At 45.0% G+C, this 22,584-nt stretch overlaps 1 protein-coding gene across 2 annotated transcripts; it reads right to left on the reverse strand.

Moving 5' to 3' along the window:
• Positions 1–309: 309 nt before the first annotated feature.
• On the reverse strand, positions 310–22,002 carry gpam (glycerol-3-phosphate acyltransferase, mitochondrial). Of its 2 annotated transcripts, none has more exons than XM_084669932.1 (21): positions 21,845–22,002; positions 17,092–17,220; positions 16,753–16,872; positions 16,457–16,530; positions 15,287–15,400; positions 14,568–14,717; positions 14,246–14,345; positions 13,965–14,101; positions 13,543–13,642; positions 10,721–10,933; positions 10,432–10,545; positions 10,083–10,168; positions 9,208–9,332; positions 8,247–8,317; positions 7,359–7,623; positions 6,835–6,989; positions 6,324–6,401; positions 5,930–6,064; positions 4,804–4,993; positions 4,597–4,655; positions 310–4,321 (listed from the first exon to the last, which is right to left on the reverse strand). In XM_084669932.1, the coding sequence occupies exons 2-21, from the start codon at positions 17,185–17,187 to the stop codon at positions 4,205–4,207; spliced, it is 2,499 nt and encodes an 832-aa protein (XP_084526058.1). In that variant the 5' UTR covers positions 17,188–17,220; positions 21,845–22,002; the 3' UTR covers positions 310–4,204. The 2 variants fall into 2 exon arrangements, with proteins under 2 accessions (XP_084526058.1, XP_084526059.1); XM_084669933.1 differs by lacking the exon at positions 21,845–22,002 and adding an exon at positions 20,856–21,157.
• Between the last annotated feature and the right edge of the window lie 582 nt (positions 22,003–22,584).

Below are 22,584 nucleotides of genomic sequence, written 5' to 3' on the forward strand. Positions count from 1 at the left end.
CCATTTTTTTTTTTTTTTTACCTTCTATACGGTTTATGGTTCTGTGGCTTATCTGAATGACCACAGAGATTATCACTTGCATGCGCACACACATCTATCCGTTTAGACTACCTGAAGCTATGATCCGTTTGAATGATTTTCTGAAGCATTTATTACATACAGACCATGTGCTTACTAATGTCATGTTTGTGGGCAGTAATAGATACAATCAGTCAACAATAACATAACACAGCATATAAAACAATTACAAAATGTAGTCATGTACTTGGACTCATTGAACGTTTCACAAAACTGAAGATGGCCAAGGCGGAATTGTTAATCCATCATTAATTTATTTTAAAACAAAAACAAAAATTGCATGACAACTGTGCTTGGACATTTTTTTCATTCTATGGAAGGAGTCAAATAAGAAGAGTGACAATCATGTTCAGTAGCTGGTGTCTGCTGAAGTGTTTCTCCAAAGAAAGAAAATCACTTTTGGACTAACTGCTAGTTGTTTTATCCATCATGCTACATGGGCCTTAGCTAACATGCAAAACACCTACACACACACAAACAAAAAGAAACTACAGTGCATTAAAAAGGCATCCTGTTCAGAGGATACAGGATTCATTTATTGTCTTAGTGCTACAAAGCAAAGTTCATGTGTGCCTGCATTGTTTCACTTGTAAAAAGAGACAATTACACATGGAAGAAGGACAAAAATACAAATACCGTCTAGATGAGTAATAAGTAAGGTTTGTGCGCTGCTTCTTTGAGAATCTTACGATATACCGCTCACTATTTTGGGGAAAGGTACATTCAAGTAGCAAACTCTGCTTTGTTCTCTACAGAATCAAGTTATTTTGTTGAGTTTTTCTCCAAATTAAGTATTTACACACTTGCATTTGTTTTTATTCTACAATTAACAGCTGATGTGAAGGCGTCCTGTGGATACAGTCAGTGCTTGAAGCCTCAGATTGCTACCTCAGTAACTCAGGGGGGCCTCTAAGTACCATCCAGAAACTGGGTATTGCTTTCAATACTTTAAAGAAGCTACAGCAGATGACAGAGTAGATAACGCGAGCAACTCCGTGAATGTGTTTCGATTTTGATAGTGTGCACCAAGTTGTAACTTACATAAATCATTTCTTCAACATACCATGTCGTGTCAATCTTCTTTTGTCGAGATTTTGACCAAGAGCTAAGTGTATGCTCCCTTCTATGTTCCTACCTCAGTACGTTTTGAAACGCCCATTTATAAACACATATGCTTTATGATGTCACATTGTAGTTCTTTATGCCTCAAGTATGGTGCTGCATGTTTTCCCACAAGCAAAATATCAACCCCTAAAGTCTAATTCCATGGAATCAATGCCATCTTCCTTAATCATTTTAAATAATGTATCCAAATTTTACATAATGCCAATCACCAATAATTTAATTCCTAAATTAAACAGATCCCAACAATTCAGTGTTTTACCTCAAAACCACAAATTAAATATGGGTCAAAACTGCATAGGCTCTTTTACCTCAGCGTAATGCTTAGTAAAGCAACGCCAATGTATTTAAATAAATGAAATAATATAAAGAATATGTCACGGAGCCCTTGCAGAGCACCGAAATTATAAATCATGTGCAATTCCAAAAACAGGGTCTACAACTGAGCACAGTTGCACATTTTGCATCAATCGTCACAAAATTCAGTGTGATCTTTCATAATCAATGCGACCCCACTAAACAAACCAGTGCTGTGATACATTACATGTCAAACACAACGTCCACTGCTCCATCATCTCCCTCAGACACCACAACTCTCCACCTCCTTTCCCTTCTCACTTTACGCGTTGGTCACACCATCAGATGACATCATCGTTCACTTGGGAGTGTGAACCAATGAGGTGGCTACATTGTCTGGAAGGCATCCAGACCTGAATAAGACAACATCCAAGTTACACCTTACTGCTCCTACGTACCCAGACCCACAGCACTGGCAAGACATGCGTTCCAGAAGCTTCCAAACAGACCGTACACGTCCATGGTCAATGTAGACTGAAAGACTTCCAAGAAGAAAATGAGGGTGTAATACCCAGTAGGTAGGATGTACAAATGGGAAGTAGGAGACAGGTGATATCCTGTTCAACTTGCTCGAGCAGCATAGATCTCTACAGCAGTTTTTACAAGCGTAAACCACAACCAATCACTAGAGGATATCACCCTTCACCTTCAAACCTTAAAGGTTCCACAACCCTGTACGTTTGTTCAATAAAGATCAAGGCTCAATCTTTACCTCCAGACACTTTGTATAGCTAATGAAGAATATCATGTCCATACCAGTCATATACTGTAAGATCATACGACTCAATCTACCCCACCACAGGTCTAAAACATATTCAGCGGTCTTAAACATGTGAAGGAAACCATACGCCTAAAATGTACGCTATGAAATATATTCAACAGCACAGTCTCATGAATAAGTACATACACAAATATTTTGTACCCAATCTAGACATTGTCCACAGTAAGAAACTCCAAAACCAACATAAAAAAAATCTATGAAAGGCTCGTTTACGTTTAAGTTTAAGTGGACATGGGTGGCATTTTGAACCCCAAACACAGTTAGGGAAAAAGCAATCCTCAAATACCCTCAAGTCCATCATTATAATACCAATCGCACATACCATCGTATCCGTTTGTTCTGGTGTTAGTCTAATGTGTTGACCTCAGCATTGCATGACCTTGAGTTTCAAAATGTCCTCCACAGAGTGACATTCATGTAGATGTTGATTAAACAAAATTACTCCTCTTATCCCTCTTACAGTAACACACATTTAGAAATGCAGTACAATTTGCTAGTGCTTCATGTTCTACTCTACCCTAGATCTCCAGTATAGCTAGCTAGTAATGTTTATGGTCTTAATTTTTTTCCAACACTAAAACTGTTACAACTGTATGTTTTAGACCATGTGGTACACAACCTCTATTGTATGTGAAACTAGGTATCCTTAAAGACATCCACATATAATGCATTCTCTAGTACTTTCCAATGAAAATTCTGGATCTGTGGTATCAGAGCTTCCAATTGTAAACTAATAATGTTAAATGAGCCTATGTTTGCATATGAATTCAGATGAGTTGGAAATCAACCCTTGATGCTCTATAAAATAAAATAAAAAGACACTAATTTAGTCAGTCAACTCAATTACAAAACACTCCAGATGAACATACTAGGCTGGTGAAATAGAATGCAGACTGACCGCAAGCATTTTCTGATCCCAACATTTTTTCCATATTGAGTCATCTTCTTCAACATGCAAACTTTAGCATGGCAGAATTTCTCATTAGTACACGATCTGTAATATTGTTATCATTGTGAGTTAGTTGGTAGTGAATGTGAGCTGAATTTGGTTACATATGTAACATGTTCAAGTGGTTTATCCTAACTTTCTAGGTGACAACCTGTTTGCCAAATCTAGAGGGAAAACAGAGTGGCTCCTAAACTTGAGTTCCAGTAACTGTCAGCTATAAAAAGTTTGAAGGTCACAACAGAGCTTCTGATAGGCCCACTTCCGCTTCATTTTTTTGTGTGTATTTCATTAGAGTAGCCATTTAAGGAAGCAAGCAATTATTTTAATAGCATTCTGGTACAAATTAGTCAGCAAAATACCTCTGTTGACCATTGTGTTTTAATGCAATTCTATATTAGTACCGTTTTGTTTTTGCTTGCTTATATTAAAGGCAGCTTTTTTGTTGTAATATGACATTAATTTACAGGACTGTTGTTATTGTTATAAGAAATGTTATACCTACAGTTAAAAGACCAAAACAACAAAACAAAAACATATCTAGGGCTTTCACTGGCAAATAAAGGACACAAAGTACAATGACGGTTAATGAAGAGGTATCATTTTCTTCATTTTTTTTCTCCCCATTGCCGTCTATGTGCAGTTATGACTTTCACTAGCTGCAGAGTTCTATACATGTTTGGAGGGGTGCAGTTCTATTCGTGTTAGGAGGGGTGTTGACTGGAAAAGGAAGACCGACTTCAAGTCTCGTCTTGTTAACCACAAAAGGTTAGCGATTTTTCATGAAGGCACTTCCTGGTAAAGATTTCCAAAGAGTAGCACCTCTGATTGTTTAGAACTAGCCAGTAAAAGCCCTTGAGGGGAGTACTTGTGTGGGTGGAGCCAGGGGCAAGGTCAGCAGGTTAGCTGGAGATCAGAGGTCACAGCAGGGTGAAACCAAGGATGTACTGCAGGAGCTTGTTCCGATTGGCCTGAGATAGGAAGGTACTGCTCAGTTCCAAATATGACACGCGATTCTCCCGCCTCTCCCTCAGGACCTGCCACCAATCAATTCAAGACAGGAAGAGACCCATTACAAACTCGTTTCCTCTCACAACGGATCAGATTCTAAATTGCACGGTAGGGTCAATGGTTAAGACAACAGAAACTGAAGTAACATGCTGAGTAGGTACAAACTATGTATGTACTGTAAGATTCTGGCAAATCAGGGATCAGCAGTGGACATTCCAACTGATTGTGTGTCGTGCATCTCTGTGTTGGATTGGGCACAGTTCTAAAACCATGTTAAAACATGGGTCATAAATGAGCTCACCCCAAGTTCTTTAAATGTCCGTACTGTGTTCTTCACGAGGTAGTGCGTTGCGCTTTCACCTTTGGAAAGGAGAGGTCAAAAATGAGACAGAGAAACGCTCATGTAGAGCTAACATTAAAATAATAATAATCTTCAACCAAATTCCTGTAAAAAAAAATATATATAAAAAGACAAAACAATAAGACAAAAAAGCGACTGCTAACTGACCGTACGCGGCTATGCCCTTCTCAGTGCGAGTTAGCAAGTATCGGAACAGCTGCTGTGTGTATTCCGACTCAGCCATTGGCTGGCTCAGGCTGTGGACAAAGATGGCCGCCCCGCTGTAGGCCTCAAGCACAGGGCTGACCAGATGCTGCAGGAAGACAAAGAACTCCTGGTGCTCCGGCGACATGCTCACCTGAGATGCGGGAGTGAAACACCACAAAGGAGTCAAGGATGATACACTACAGTCAAGAGACTGGCATCCTTTTGGGTAATCTTTCTGCCTCCATCATTTTGTTTGCTTGCAGTTAGCATCCATGCTGGCTCCACATTCATTCAAGCTCGGCTCGTGTATACTGTACGATATAGTACTGCGCCAGAAACAACAGTGTTTCTCCAGTATGGACATGGGCTTAAATAGAAAAAAGTATTCATTTTAAATAGAAGCCCCACAAATGTCAATTCGAAGGCAATAGTGTGGTATTTATGACCCATACCAAAACTCTGATCCTGATTACTAGAAAGGAAATAGGAAACATTTGTGGTTTAGAGGGCGTTTGTTAAATTGGGGAAATTCACATTTGCTTTCTTAGAACTGTAAGAGTGGGAGTCAACCTGGCCCCACCTCTCATGTCTCTGGAGTTTCTGGACTGTCTCAACTTGATGGCTCTCACACCCCATTCAAGATTTGGTCTGATTGGTTGGTCTTGTGTATAAGGGGAATTGTAATTCCTTGTTCTGTGGATTCTTCATCTCCTGAGACCTTTCTCCTCAGTTCTCCCTTGTCCTACTCCTTGCTCACCTCTTGCTTTCTATCTCTGGTTTACAATAAACATGGTAGTGTAGGTAAGAGTTAACCTTCATTTTGTAACATGTTTGCCTTGTAACTGATTTAATTCTTCTTGCTCTAATTTAACCCATAGAGTCAAATAACTGGAATTCTAATTGTATTGGCATTATTGGGTTCATGCTAATACATTGTTCAGTTTCCCATCTTCCTTTAAACCATAGGGGAATTTGTTTTGGTTGTTTCACCAATATAGAACCCCTACAGAACACGACTGCGTCTGTCATCTGTCGGTGTCACCACAGCTGCTGAGACGAACAGTAAAGGACTGTGCAGAACTCAGACCTTGAGGTAGCGGTCCCTTTGCTCCTCTCCAAAGTCACTATCCTCATCCTCCTCGTCACTCCTCCAGGACAGGGGCTCCGGAAACTTCTTTGGCCAGTCCTCTGTGGGGCTTGGACTCAGCTCCTCTTGGTCCTCCTGACCACACAAGAAAGTGCACATGCATCCACACAGTTAGTTTAATCATTTGCACACTCATATATTTGAGGCCATCTTTGGGCCAGCTCCGAGAAACTCTTAAGACCTAAGTAAGTCCTTAAATAGAATGAAAATAAATGTTATTCTTCAGCTTTCTAGTGTGGTGCAACGGTTTGTCATGCGAACACACGGCTAAAGGATGCATGGTGTTTTGACAACACGTCTGGGTTGAGAGGTGCAGAGCTCGAGTCCATCTCACCTCAGCCACGTGCAGCACTCCATACTGGATCAGACGGCAGACAGCGTCGTGGAAGACTTGGTAGATGGTCTGACAGGGCTAGGGGACAGAGGTTAGATAAGGTCACACGTCCACAAGCAAAACCGCACAGCTCCACATTCAAATGGATGTCTTTCCCTGTATTTAATGAAATATGAGGTTGAACCCCTTTCACTCCAACAGAGCAGACTAACTGTTGTATTCGATCATATAGCATCATAACAATCCATAATAAGTTATGGGTGAACATTAAAGTAATGGAATCCCACTCTACAGAACAAGCCACAGACCCTCGCTGTAAATAAGTCTGTAAATATTAATCTTTCGGATTGAGAACAAGGTAAAACGACCACTTTTCTTGCAGAGGTCTATGCACGGAAGAACTGGTGCGGACAGACTCTGCACATAGCGTCATAGTGGGGTGTAGCGGTGAGGTGAATGCGCCGAGGTGGTGTGATTGGATGGATGCTGGGCAAGAGCGCCTATCACTGACCGGTGCAACCATCACTTCGTTGGTGAGGAAGTGGGAGAGGCTGGCGGCCTTGCGGATCAGCCTCTCCTGGCTGAGGAGGAGCCTGTTGGGCCGGCCCTGCTGCCCCGCCTCCGCCTCCATCGCCTGCTCACGCTGCAGCGCCAGAGAACTGCATGCTGGGAGGAGAAACGCCCGACGGGCGGGGAGGTGTCAGACCAGGTGAGCAGAGCAGGAGTTCTGATCATCCAGCTTGGACGTACAAGCGTGACGGTGATCGGGGGGAGCCCTCATGGGTCTGGTGTCAACCATCCAGCCTGGTCTGGTGTAGGGCATTCCTCTCTGGCCTTTCACCACGTTATCAGCCAATGTACATGTACGGTATGCCCTCAGTATCACGCTTACGCTAGCTACTTAGCATAGTAGTGGACACATCATTTGATATCTACTCTTGTCTGCAAAAGAGTCAACATCACGATGACATGAGATAAGCGAGGCCTTAGTCGTGTAAGGCCTTCGACACCCGCGGGGTCGTCGTGGTTAGCTACCTATGATGGCGTCCGCTATGAAGACGTGGAAGAGGCCGTTGCTGTAAAAGTTGAGCTCGAACAGAGATTGCACCGTGCAGTTTGGCGCGATGGTGAACTCGGTGTTGCGGTTGGTGCTGGTGACGTTGACGCAGTTGCCTAGGAGATGGAGCGCGTGCATGACCACGTCCTCAGAGTTCCCGGAGAAGCCCAGGTCGAAGTCCCGTGACAGGATCTCCTCCTTCATGTTGAAGAAGTCTTCCACCAGCTTGGACAGCGGCACGCCCTGGCGGGAGAGAAGATCCATTTTCTGTCATTTCAGATTTCAAGTTTCTGTTCAGATGATAAGGATGAAACCTCTTGAGAGCTGACATAACACACAGTGTAAAACACAAATGCATTCTTCTCCTCTCCCTCGCCTGGAAGGCTACTCTAACTGCACAACTCAACCCAAAAAGGGGGATACAACTACTGGTTAACAACTTAACATACACTTCCTAATCTGTGCCTGTAGAGGGCACTGTTGGATAGTGCATGAGTGAGTGGAAGGGAAGGAGGGAGGTGAGACAGAGCGAGAGAGCGAGAGAGCGAGAGAGAGAGAGAGAGAGAGAGAGAGAGAGAGAGAGAGCGAGAGAGCGAGAGAGCGAGAGAGCGAGAGAGCGAGAGAGAGAGAGAGAGAGAGAGAGAGAGAGAGAGAGAGAGAGAGAGCGAGAGAGCGAGAGAGAGCGAGAGAGAGCGAGAGAGAGCGAGAGAGCGAGAGAGCGAGAGAGCGAGAGAGAGAGAGAGAGAGAGAGAGAGAGAGAGCGCAATCCATTGCTTTGATCCAGTGGTTACTGTCATTTGGCTCCCTTGGACAGTGAAAGGGCAGAAGGGGGGTGAGTGTGAGCGTGAGCGGAGGGGGTAGATTACCTGTCTGTGTCGGTACAGGAGCAGACAGGCCACGATGTGTGTTGACATGATCGCTGATGACTTGTTTGCCGCTGTGAGGACAGCCAAGGGGGTACACACACACACACACACACACACACACACACACACACACACAGGGACACATGGAGAGTGATGACTTGACACTTCAAATCCCAAGAGTCACAAGATGAGAATCAGTCATTATCTGTGTTCAAAAAGCAAAAACACAATCTTGACAGGTGTCTGATGACTAGACCAATACTATTTGATCCGGTATATAAGGGTGCTTCATGTAAGACTGAGCCCTGATAGGTGCCAGGATGCAGGTGGAAGGAGACTGGCTGAGAGTGACCGGCAGGTCCGGCACACACAGGGTGTCTCCGCGTGACTAAATGTACGACTTCAGAAACACAATGCAGTCCGATCAAGCAATCAGCGTGTCTTTAGCAGTTCATCCTTGACTACAATGTCAGTCTGGGCGTAAAACATTTACAAGCAGTGCCACTGATACTGCAATTCCACCCCTAACCTGCTCCTCTGTCCTCCCCTCACTGTGATTGGCTCACAAACAACAGGCCATCTCCCAGGAGAGCATGCCATTGGCTGACGTGAATAGGGCTCGTGGGGGGAGAATGCAGTTGAATGAACTAACGGGGAGAAGCGCTCGGTCGTCAGAGCACTGGACAAAGCTCAATGATGCTGGTTGTGCTTACAAATGAGAACCGCCGTCTGTGGGGAAATGATGTTTTTGGTTAAGCGTGGCAAGTGCCAAGCGAAGGCTTTAAGTCGAGAGCAGACGCAAGAACACGGGGATGTGGGAGAGTCCGAGGGGTAGCCCACTGACGGTGATAACGACTCGAGCAAAGCAGCACGTGAGCTGGAACTGAATGCATTCCCTGACGGCATGGTGTGTGCTCACAGACTCCGTGCTAGCATGGGCATGCTCGTGCGTGGGTCTTACTGAAGAGCACGTGCTTGGCCAGGTTGGCGATGACCTTTCTCCTCCACGGCTCGTCGGCCAGGTCTCTGGAGTTGAGCTGTTCCTCGTCCTCGTCCTCCTCGCCGTTGGACACGGCCGGGTCGGGCCTGGACACAGGGCGGAGCAGCAGAGTCAACACTCTCGTTACACACAGCACGCGCCAACACTGGGAGTGTCACGCGTCCGACATGCTTTTTAATATACATTTTCTTACTTCTAATGAAACCCCAATAAAAATCCCTGACATTCAGGCACTTTGATCCAGGAAACATACCAAAGACCAGAAAGAGATCATTCCGCCCCATAACCTCTTTTCGCTGATTCAAATGTTTACAATTTGAAGTAAGAATAAACATGTGTAAAATGTGGGGGAAAGTGTATCTTGTTGACACGGCAGCAGGAGACTGCAGAGAGACCATGCAGGGAGCACAGTGGGAGATGTTGATCGAGTGCAGAGGGCTTCTGGGGCTTATTCCAGGGAGAGGTGTGTGTATGTATGCGCTTACATTTGGCACCGTAAGCCAAATATCAAATATCAACAGCAAACTGGCGTTGCCTCATGTGGCTAGGCATTCATTGTATAATTGTGCAATTAATAATGTATGATCATTAGCGAAATAGTTCAAAAGTAGTTGGCTGAAATGGGAACTGGAGTTTGTTACACATGGTATGTGTGCGTACATGTGTGTGTGTGCACGTGTGGGAGAAAGAAGGATACTGTTACACAAAGTGGGCTCTCTGCGGCAAGTGTGTGTGTGTGTCGGGGGGGACAGGTTGAGGGGGTGAAGGGTTCAACGTGTTCCGTTGAACCCTTCAACGTGCTGCGCGAGAGAGCCGCGTGTCTGCGTTCCACCTACTGAGCTGAGATGATGGTGGGCAGCAGGCTTTGCTCCAGGGACAGGAGGGGAGGGACGTGACGACTTCTCTGGGTGTCCAGGTACTCCTGGGAGAGGCGAACAACAACACGTTACAGCACACGCTGGAATGGAATAGAACATTTCGACTGGTTACAGTATTCATTTGGGACATTGGTAAGTTCCTACTGCAGCTACTTTGGGAACATCATTGTCAAGGCAATGATGTTGTGTAACTGAATAGCAACAGAATGCGAGTGATGCAAAGGCCATGTGCATGGCACTGGTTAGCTGGCAGAGTGAGGTAGCAGCGAGTGGTCCACAGAAGGGAGGGGGCTGCGAGCGCCCTCACCTTCAGGGAGAAGGGTTGGGTGAAGTCGACCCGGACGCAGCCGTAGTTCTTCCTCAGCATGCGGAACACGCCGCACGCCACGCCCCACAGACTCTCGTTCTTCTTGGGCTTTCCCTGAACAACCGGGAGGGGGGAGATGCCGTTAGAAAGCGTTTTGCACACGTCCCAAAGCAAAAGTGCAGTCTCATCGTCCCACCACCGGTGTCCCCCCTCCCCCCGCTCCAAACTCGACCCGGTGCCCCCCACCCGGACCCTCATCAAGCAGCCCTCCCTCAGCCATGAACCGTACCAGCTGCTCGCTGTTGTAGTTGCCCTCCAGGATGCGGTCGTAAGAGATGCCCACGGGCACCACCAGCAGGTCGGGGATGGCACCGGTGCACAGCGTGTCCACCACGATGGAGAGCATGCCGGCGCGCGCCGGGGACGTCTTGCCGCTGCGTGAGCGCGTGCCCTCCAGGTAGACCTCCAGGAACTGCTGCTGGCGAAGCAGCTCCTCCGTGTACTGGAGGAGGGGGCGGAGAGGGAGGGGGTGAGAGAGTGAGAGTGAGAGAGAGTGTGAGAGAGAGAGAGAGAGAGAGAGAGAGAGAGTCAAAACAGGGTGAATAGGGGCAAGAAGAGAAGCAAAAGGACAAAGAGACGGATGAAAAGACAGCCACGCAGACGAGGGGAGTAACCACATATCACACACAAACCAAAAAAAGGAAAACGGGAAAAAAGATCTACTGCTCTCAGGAAAATTGGTTGCTACTGCTTTAGCAAAATTAATATTTTCCTTGTTTACTCTCTTCATTAGCAAGATGCTACCAATGCCAGACTACAGAGTTGTAGTTCTTTCCAGAAGACTACTGTCATATAATAGGTGATGTGAAATGCTTACAGCATTGTAGCTCTAGAGAATAAAGGGGAATGCTAATAGCTAAAGGTGGACCATGTCATTTCACCCATTCAGTGTGCATCAAGGTAAGGTAGCAGGCAGCTGAGGGTTTCTGGAAGAGCGATGCTCTATCATGGTTTTAGAACATGGATCCGGTTTGCCCCAACACTCAGCACCAGCCATGCAGGCCATTTTGTGTCTTGGTAGTTGCTGAAAATACACCCTCGCTCTCCTTTCTTAGTATCAGCTGTTGGAAAGATTGTGAAGGCTTTCGAAGAGATAAGCTTCGGCTCCAAATAGACCCCCTGTGGCATTTTGAGGGAGTTGTGAAATATGTATTCCTCTTTCACTTAAACTCCCCATCCATCTCTTTAAATTGCATTCAATTGAGGTCTAATGGGTTAGGGCAGCGGTTCTCAAAGTGGGGGTCGCGAAAGGTTTTCGGGGGGGGGGGGGGGGTCGTTAAAAATGTTCGGAGGCGAGATGATTCCTGCCGGACAATTCAAATATGGAAAATAAAATTCCCAAAATTCCCCTTAATATCTTTGCCGTCCAATCACCGATTTTATTTCTGAAAACAGCCAGATACTCATGACAACTTGAGCTCAAAGCACATATCATTGGTTAAGGGGTTACTGGGAGGGGGGGAATAAATGTATTGTCAGCAACGGCAGCCCATGTTTTCCAAGATGGAGCCAGAGCGGATAACAGCTTTTCCGGTTTCCCCCATGTTTCCACCAGTCACAGAATTTTGGGGGGTCGCCAGGGGAAAGGTTTGAGAACCGCTGGGTTAGGGCATCACAACCAGGCCATTGGTTTCAATAAGAGCAGTGGTTCTCAACCCTGTCCTCAGGGACCCCCTGTCCTGCATGTTTGAGATGTTTCCCTGCTCCAACACACCTGATTCCAATAAAAGGGTCGTTATTTAGCTCTGTAGAAGCCTGGTAACAAACATGCATTTGAATCAGGTGTGTTGGAGCAGGGAAACATCTAAAACATGCAGGACAGGGGATCCCTGAGGACAGGGTTGAGAACCACTGCAGTAGAGGATACGGCCTAACTTAATCGCATGAATTGACAACAGCTGCTGCCTTTCTTCCGTTAACTTATGACGCCAATAGGACGGAGTGGTCTTTAAGTCAAATGTGTGTGCTGCAATTGGGAATATTCCCAGCGTCATGTATAATTCATTATGTTTATAATAACTACTGTGGTAGAGGATATAGGATACCCGTGCATTATGAAGCACCCCCCCTGCCCGCTGAGACATGTCACTGCTCCAGACCAGGCCATGGGTGACATGGACACAACTGCCTCTGCCTCTCTCGCCTCTACACACGCTTCAACGCACCATTAGTGAGGGGCAGTGACTGACAGCTAAAGAGCTGGAGTAGACAGAGAGAGAGAGAGAGAGAGAGATAGAGGGAGGGAGAGAGATAGAGATAGAGATAGAGAGAGAGAGAGAGAGAGAGAGAGAGAGAGAGAGAGAGAGGGAGAGAGAGAGAGGGAGAGAGAGAGAGGGAGGAGCAGGGGATTTGACAGCTCAAGCTACGGTTGTGAAGTGAGTCATCACTTAGTGTCACAAGCAGTAACAATGGCCTTCGCTAACCCCTCTTGTCACACAATGCTGAAGGCATGATGTTCTACGAAAAAAGGATTTCACAGCTGCAGATTTCACAGCTGCAGCAGTCCAACTGGTCAGATCTCTTAGATAGGGTGAAACTTAACTGCTGATGTCTAAAAAGCATGAATAGCCACATAACCTAGAAAAAACGGTCAATTCTGTCCATGAACTAAATCCGGATGATCTCTATCCAAGTGGAATAGAAACTGATGCTGATCCTCAGTCTCCAGGCCCTTACATTCAAATATATCATGTTCTTAATCTCGTTATATAACTCTCAAACACTCAGGAGACAGATAACAGCTCATAGGCAAGGCTTTCTATGTTCACATAGAGAGAACACTGCGGAGAACATGAAAGCTGAGATCATAGCACTGAGTTTCAACCCAGGAGGTCCCCCACTCATAATATTTATGCAATCAAGCACGTGCACGCTCTCACACACGTGCACGCTCTCACACACATGCACGCTCTCACACACGTGCCACAGACACCACAGTGACTGAAGTCTCCCTTTCCAGTCTCACAGACTCCTTTCTCTGCAGTATGTAAGACTAACCACCAATTATGAAACAGGGGCTAGTGGCTGAATAATACAGTTCCATACACTTACAGCATGTAGCAAGGATCTGTACAAAACATCTTTCTTTCCATCTCTTGTCTCATCGAGTTTTCGCCGGATGAAGAATCCTCCAAGTTTACGAATCAGTGTACTGCAAATAACAAAAGACGGCAAATTAGTTTATACTCCCTTGTTATTGACGAGTCCCAGCAAAAGCATCAAAGTCTTTTCATTCACTGAAGCGAACAAATATAATAGACAGAGCCATAGTCTTTTGTTTAGGTATGCACAAAGCTACCTGGAAACGAAGGCCAAGTCTTTGAAAGGGCCTTCAACCGTGTATTTCCTGACATACTTCGTCCCCAACAACTGAAACCACATCATGAACTACTCATCTAATCACTAGCAGGTACAAAATCGAACCCAAAAAAGAGCTGCATCAACAACAGGTTCCCTTGTTGTGTGTCATTCACCTGAAGATGGGAATGTTGAGGTTGTTGCCGGCGGCGATGTGGGGAGCTTTGATGTTGTGGCAGAAGAGGATGAAGGTGATGAGCAGATAGTCGATGTGGGACTTGTGCACGGGGAGGAAGACCAGAGGAGCGTTGTGCTGCAGACACAAGGACAGATCCGACACCGTGAACCTCCATGCCAACACACCGGCTTCAACTGAGCTACGTTTGGACGTCTCAACTATACTGCAAACATGTGTATGGTTTTCTGTTCGGGGTTAGGGTGAAGATGCTTCTCTGACCTCTGTTGCAGCCTTCTTAACCATCTCCAGCTGGCCTTTATGAATCTGAATGCTCCAGAAAAATCCGTTGAAGAGTTTGAGGAGCACCCATCCTGTCATCCTGAAGGACGGCCGACAACCACCGAGTTAGCTCGCTAGTTAGCTCGCTTAGCTGCCATTTACAACTTCCCAAACAAGCGAGCTGGCCAAATGAGTTTGGAGTATTTCTCACTTTAAACACATGCCAGATACCGCTGTAGGACCCCCCATTCAGGCAGTAAAATGAGTTTCAGAGTGTGGCAGGATTTGAAGGTTCGGCGGTGCTTTTTTTTTTTTTTTTTACCTGATGAAGGCTGGTGAGATGTTGGCCACCATCTCCTGGAGGAACCCTCTGGCTTTTCTCCTCACCTTGCTGACGGCCTTGTACTCCTGCCCAGGCTCGCTGGCCGCGGGGTCGGAGTCTGTAGCCACCTCTACGATGGCGCTCTCCACCCTGGGTTACAGTAGAGTTCATTTACTCTTTGCTCAGCAGTCCCTTATCTGCAAAGTGGCTTATTTGGGGATTCGGGGTTATTGCAGTTCGTCAAAGGCCATTTTACGACAGCCTATTCAAAGAGACACTCTTATTTCAAGGGAATTCCATGTTTGTTAGAAAGTATTCTGTCACGATACTTGCATTATTTTGAAGCATTATTAAAGGTCTGGTCCATGATAAACCGGTAGCCAACTGTATGTTGGTGGAAGATGTCTGCATGCACACATTTACCTTCCCCCTCTGTCTGCCTCTCCCCTTCCATATCACCTCCTCCTTCCTTCTCCCCCTGCATTTCTCTTGCTATCATCAATCAATATTGCTCCTCCCTCCATCGACCCCCTCACCTTTCCATCTCCCTCAACCCATTCCATCCACTTCCCCTCCATCTCTCAACCGCCCATCCATATCCACCCCTCCCACTCTCATCCCTCCCCTCCTCTCCTCTCTCCGTCTTTCTCCTACGCTCGTTTCCCTCCCTGCAACTGGCACCATCCATCTCTTTCCCTTGCAGGTCGGTGAAGGTTTACCTGCTGTTGTTGAGAACGTTGTCCACAACGTTCCTGGCAAACATGTCCTTTTGGACATCCCTCTCAAGGACAAACAGCACATAGCTGAGCCTGCGGGCCAGCCAGCCACGGTGTCTGCATGGCCGGAGAGAACGCAACACAACCTCAGGTCGAGGTGGACACACACACAGGCCCAGAAATACAGTTCTAGTGGCCTTGCAATAACAGATGACTTGATAAAGGAATTCCAACCCCTACAGTAAATAAACCCCTAAAGTAAAAAAAATTAAAAAAAACACAAGCTAGCAATGTCATCTTTATTTGTTGATTTTGTTTTCAGTGAACAAAGTCTACAAAAGGTCAATCATTCCAAACAATTAAGAAAAAAACAACCTAATAGTCATGTAAAACTCATGTCAGAAGCATCTCACCTCCAGGTTTTATAGAGATTTTTAAGTTCCCCAGATTCCACAATAGATACGGCTCTTATTTACAGTAGACATGAGCATATTTATATTTCATGGTTGGTTGTAGAGCAGCTAATGGCAACTTGGACCACTGAATACAGTCACCTGATCCAGGCCGGTGTCCACTAACAAACACTGTTAATTATTCATTCTTAAGGTTTCCACTGTTTCACAAAGATGCACCAACGTAACCCTAATTCTCCTGGTAGATACCCTCTAGTGAGTTTTTGTAAACAGGAAAAGTGACCTCGGTTAAATAGTAGTTGAAATGCACTTTCAAACTAGGTGGTGCAACCTTTCCAAGGGAAATTTCTAAGCAATGCTGAGCTCATACATCTGTACACCCAAAACGTCAAATATGTGACCAAGGTCTGTTTGGACATGAGCAGGGTTACTGAGAATTCTTTTGACATGGAACTGAATGATCAATCAACCAGTACAGCTCCCTCCCAGCTTTGAAGATGCATTCTAGTTTTGTCTGCTTGTCAGTAAAGAATTAATTTGCCCTGAGGTGATCTGGTGAATCGACTGATTGCTGGTAAAACTGGTTCATCTGGTGTCGATTCACTGTAGTACCACAGCTGATCTCACAGATGTGACAATCTGAGGTCACTTGGGTTCAGCAACTTTAGCAATAGGAAAATGTGTCGGCATTGGCTACATTGAAAGCATATATTATTCAAATTGAACAGTGAATGTATTCACGTTATTGATTTTGGTTTACCTTGTGTGGGTCTCGTTGATATAAATCACATTACGCAGTCCCAGAGAAGGGATACTGGGGTTGAAGAGTCTCTCCTGGAAGAGAGTGGAACGTTAAACTACACACCACTATACACTGGGAATACAGGGGCTGGAACATTCTGGCCATGTATGGGGTTGGAAAAGTTGCTTAACGAAAGAGAATTAGAGATGAAACGATCGCAGAGACCAAAATGATCACGGTCATCAGTATTATGGCGGGATTGCAAACATGTGCTGGGAGCATATAGTGACGTCGTCCTACGTGTGTGGACTTACTTGGCTCTGGGGGGTGCAGGAGTGGCAGCAGCGGCCCACAAAAGGTCTCTTTCTGTTGAGCAGGCCCTCCTTCCATGTGCTGGTCACACAGCGCAGCACTGAGGGGCTGGAGCTCCGTTCCTGGTCACACACACACGCACACACATACACACACGCGTTGTAACAAAAAAATTACTTGACACCAACAACTGTTTCTCAAAAGACATTGAAACCATGTTTTAAACGGGCCTCGTCTTATAGAGGCTAACCCTAACCTGAGGCTAACCCTAACCTGAGGCTAACCCCCCCCAACCCTAACTCCCCCCTCCCCCCAAAAAAAAAAACACAGTTCAGTTTTACCGAGTCGTCGTTGGGATGTTTCCAGCGACTCCCTCCTTGGTCTCCATTGTTGACCTGGAGCAGGTTGTCTGGCCCCAAGCAGACCGACACGTCCATCTCCTGCCTTCAGATCACACACCAGCTAGGAGTCTGACAGAGGAGCAAAGCATCACTCACAGGTTTTCACTTCCGCTCTGCCCCACAGGGCTGAAACACAGGTCAAGTCAAAGTCTTCTATTTATAAAGTGGACAGTCTTACACAAGGTCATTCCAGACAACAGGATTCTTACATTATTCTTACATAACAATTACATAGTAGGCATGATATTACAAATACATATGACAAAGAATCACAAAGAAGGTCAAGAATCGCAAAAGCAGCAATACATTTAAGCTATTTGGCTAAAGGCGCCATGGGCAGTACATAAACAGTAGACATAATTGAACTTTTTTTGTGGAGCATGGCATTTAGGTCTATTCAGAACAGTTGCTCAACATATGATCATTTCATCAAGACTGCGGGAAGGTCAGAACCAGAAACAACACAAAAATCAGCTGACAAATGTACTGTTTCAGTGCCTAATCTGGGCGGGACATTCTCACATACCTAAGTGCCCCTCACTGGGGTCTGAGCGTAATCACGAGTGAACATATAGCAGCTCAATAGAAATACTGGATCAAGTTAGATTATGCTGAAGCACGAGCGTAAAAAGTGTGTCAGCCAAATAAATAAAAAAGTAGCCAATTGTTTTCCCCTCAGCTTATAGTCAGAGCGACAGGATACATTCAAAGGCCTGGTATTACAAGCCCTTTTAAAAAAAAAAGTTTTTTGAATAGACGACACGCATGTGTGATGTTGACTAAGGTCACATTCTTTCAGCGATCACCAAACTCTGGGCTCAGCCGGTGAGATCAGCCAGTACAGGCTGGGATGGGAAACAAGAAGCCACAGCATCACTGTGGACGTTTATCTCTTCCTGGCAGAATACTGACCTGACAGTGGCAAGGGGGGAATGCATCATGCATGCTGACGACCACAAGAACAACATTGACCTCCACAGTTAGGGGCCATCACAAGGCGGAGCAACATGACCTTGTGGCCTATCAAGTCCACAATGTAGGCTATTTATGTCAAGTTAGTATCCAAACTTCCTAAACGACAGGCTCCAGCCAGGTTCAAGGTTGTGGCTGTGGAAGACGGAGCAGCTCGTGTTATGGGAACAGAGATGGCAGAGGACTCGGGGCTCAGTTACAAAGGCCGAGCGGGCTAAGACGGTCATGTGGAAAGACTGTTCCAAACACGTCCGTCCTGACCCCTGTGTGTGGCGTCAACTGAGCTGATTTGCTGACCTACGGGCAAGAGCCCTCTTTCCCCTCGGGTGTCGGATTATAGGCTACGCACACAGGCACACACACACACGTGCTCTCACACGTTCACACACACATGACCCGGGTCCTGCAGCTGTTCTGAGCCGGGGAGGAAGAGGAGGCAAGTTGGAGTGAACCGGTTTGATCAGAGGGGGAATGGAGGAGTGATGGTAAAGAGAGAGCGAGAGAGCGAGGGAGAGAGAGAGAGAGAGAGAGAGAGAGAGAGAGAGAGAGAGAGAGAGAGAGAGAGAGATACAACAGGGGTTTTTGGGAGTTATTTGATAACAACTCTGCCCTTTTAGGGACAAAATGAAAGCCAGCCTAGGCTCATTTAAGAGACCCTGAACTACTTTCACAACTTTGATTCTTGAATTCAGTAAACAGGATACAGTGCAATACAAAAAACAACTACAACAACTACGCAACTACAAATAGAATACTTTACACTACATGTTTCTGTTTACTAAGAAGGAAACAACAAGACTTTAGCAAACAGCAAAGTAGCAAGGCTACATTTCACACATCCCTAATTACACTTCCCTACTACGTCTCTGAAGCCTAACCAGACAGTCTGCAGCCTAACCAGATCATCGACGTTCTTTACCAGATCCAGTGGTCCTGCAGCAGCCCAATGCACTCAGCACTGTGGCCAACCTTGAGGCGACATGAGATGCAGTATCATAAAAGCCCATAGTCAGGACTTTTACCCTGAGTCATCATCACTGCTGTATGGCCAGGCTTTGTGCTCACACATGCCTTGCTTGCATTGGGCCGAGATACTCTGACAGCACGGTCTTTTTTCAAGCGTTTGGGATGGTTATTAAGTCAACTGTTTGTTCAGTTTAGACGGTTACGTTGATTTGTTGCCCCGGGTTGGTTTACAAGGCTTGGGAGAGTGGGGATGAAAACAAGGATTTCCTATGTGCTTAAGTTTAACACTATCAGTAGATCAGCTAGGCCTCATTATTTGTTTATATCCTATTGTACAATTCTAGGCAATGTGTTCCTGCTGTAACCTGTCATTTGCATTGATGTCATACCTGCCTTAACTTGACATCTGTTTCGCAGCATGTAATCTTAGTTTTTCTCTATTCATTCCAACCCCTGACCTTTATGGCTCAGAAAGACTTTGCTACAACAATTGTGTCTGAACCGGTCCTTGTTCTTGTCGAGGTGTGCGTTAGTCTAGCTCTAATCAGCTTGTTGTGTAATTCTTATAAACCCAGAACCTGAACTGATAGCTACACTTCTAGGAGACACACAGCAATTTCTTCCACGTGAGCATTAGAACAGTGACACTAAAGAAATATCTATTCAATGCAATTGGTATTGGGAAGATGTACAAACCTTATATATTGGTTGTGCAGTCCAAAATGCTTGGGAAGGCAATCCTAATGTAATTAATAAGAGAAAATGGCTTGTGATTCTCATTAGTTAGCAAAGTAGGTCAGACACTGAGAGAAACTTGTGGTGATTTGACGGGATACCCTTAGCATGGAGTGTGTGTGTGTGTGTGTGTGTGTGTGTGTGTGTCTGTGTGCGTGTGTGCGTATCAGAAAAAAGAAAGGATCATCTCGGATGAATAACAAGTGCAAGCTGGCAGCAGGACTTTACTTATTGCCAAAATTCTCCCCCAATTCAAGCTCTGAGGCATTGTTCTTTTGTGGTAATCCCATCTAGTTGGTGACACACATTGAGGAGTGAAATGTGACTGGAATTGTGGATTGAGTTTACAAACGGTCATTGACCGACAGTGCCAACAGACATGGGGTGACTTGTTAGAAGAAGACAGAAAACAACAGCTGAGCTGGGTGTTTGTGCCCACACTGGTTATGATAAGCCAGTAATGCCAAGCCCATGACTCAAATAGCCCACCTGAAACCCGCTCAAGTTGCCTAGCACCTTGAATCACACCAACAAATGAGTAAACCGTCCTGGAGTCAGTATCAGGCCTACGAAGCCTTTTCAAACCTTATTGAATATAAATTCAATGTAAATCCCACTTACCGCTCAACGGTCCCACCAACCATAACAATGACTGTCAAGTATTCCTAAACGTGATAACCTAACCACTGCGTTTAGCATTTTATTGTAACTAGCGCTGTTTACTGTTTGTGGCAAGTCAGGATCTATCATGTTGACTTTGACTGTACAATTGTGATTCATTTTTCGTTTGACTGCAAAAAACATACGTTTTATTATGGATTATATAATACAAAATTATATAAATTATTACATCATTATAAAGGTACATTAAATTGTTTTACTGACTGACCCTGCATCACTGGTGAGAGAATTAAAAGTAAAATGGAAAACTAGTTTTCTGTGAAGTTCAGTAACAGTTCAGAGTGCATGAATGAGCAACAGAAGTATTGTGAAAGGCTTTGAAAGGTTTGTAAAGAAGCATGCCAACTCACCGGTCATGAACGCTATCAGTTGCACTCTTAAGTTATCAGTACCTGCAATGTTTCTACTTGCAGATAATAGTTTTTTCTTGGAAAGTGAATATGGTTCCTAGGTTTGTGTGGACTGACTGCTGACAAAATATTATCATGTTCATCCATGAGGGGTTAGTAGGTTAATCCGTTTCACAAGCTCAGAGATGTCTGGGCTAAGCAGGTCAAAAGAGAAGTCGGACATTAGTGACAGATGGGAGGTGACGAATCAGACAATAACAAGTTAGCTGGAGTATTTGACCCGTCATGTCGTATTATGGTTCGGCACGGCAACGTGGATGTGACCATATAACTTGTGCTTGCATCATCAGCGTGGCTTGACAGATTGCTTCATCCCAAGGTAGCCTACTAGCTACCCTGCATCAACCTGATAGTACTGATCAATGAAGCCCAGCTATTTTCTCATTTCTCTTTGCCAAGGATACTAGACGTTGATGACAATATATCATTCAGACCTAGCTGTGTAAGATTAATATGGAAAGATACAGAGAGATTGAGTCGAACCTACCTAACTAGAAGCACTACTGTACTAGCTGGTGGTGTAAAACACTGCTATCCAAACCACTCTTCTCATAACAATAGGTCTTTCTCACTAGTGTAGCTAGTATTGTTATGAATATCATTCATGCATGATGTGATACGATAGTATTAGCTAGCAAAGCTAGCTAGCGGCGGTCCTAGTAGTAGAATATGGAACTGTAGCATCACTAGCCTGTTAGTAAAATTGAAAGATCAGACACAAAGAGACATTATGTTTTTTAAGTATTTTTGGCTGACTGTTGCTGTACTCAAATCGTTAGCTACCTATCCGGGATGTAAACATGACATCTGAGTAGCTAAGTCGGTCATTCTTAAATGAGAACGCGACAAGCTTAGTTAGCAAATAGATGGCGAGTACAAAGTAGCTCTAGCTGAAACAGAAAATAATTCTCAGCTTTTCCAAATCTTACCTTGAAATTGCTGTACCATGTCTCATAAATGTACATCCGAGTCGAAATTTATCAATGTTCGCCAATTATGCCCTTGACAATTTGCAGGACAATCAGCCGTGAACTTGGTGCACCAAGAGCCAGAGCAAACTGGATGTGTGTAATACTGTCGGTGGAAGCACAGCGAGGTAGTCAATCAGCTGCTTTGTTGCTCTGGATCCATAGGGGGGCGACATTTAATTTGTGTGAGGTAGTGAAGGTATGCTTGCTTGTCACAGAGACCTCTCTGAGAATTTATCTGGGATTTTTTTAATGAAACAATTTTTTTTTGAAAATATTTCGACCGTATTCGTGTTCATAAGTACGGTACAAATTGTAGATCGAGACCTGTAAGGAGGGTGTGTGTGTGTGTCTGTGTCTGTGTGTGTGTGTGTGTGTGTGTGTGTGTGTGTGTGTGTGTGTGTGTGTGTGTGTGTGTGTGTGTGTGTGTGTGTGTGTGTGTGTGTGTGTGCGTGTGAGAGAGAGAGAGAGAGAGAAATAATAATGGACACGAGGTCATATCAGATATACCTGTAAAATAGTACTTCAGAAGAATACAGCTAAAATGTATCACTAAAAATGGAAATTTGATGTTGGAGATTCATCAACGACTGGACTGTATTTAGTGGAATTCCCTTTAAGGATACAATACAACTTTAAAGAATGATCTTATATCAGCTCGGCTCTAACATAAAGTACAGTTAAAGTTTATGTTTGGCTGT

Source organism: Hypomesus nipponensis, chromosome 13 (genome assembly GCF_054491055.1).
Source record: "Hypomesus nipponensis isolate SF chromosome 13, ASM5449105v1, whole genome shotgun sequence".
Classification (NCBI taxonomy): Eukaryota; Metazoa; Chordata; class Actinopteri; order Osmeriformes; family Osmeridae; genus Hypomesus; species Hypomesus nipponensis.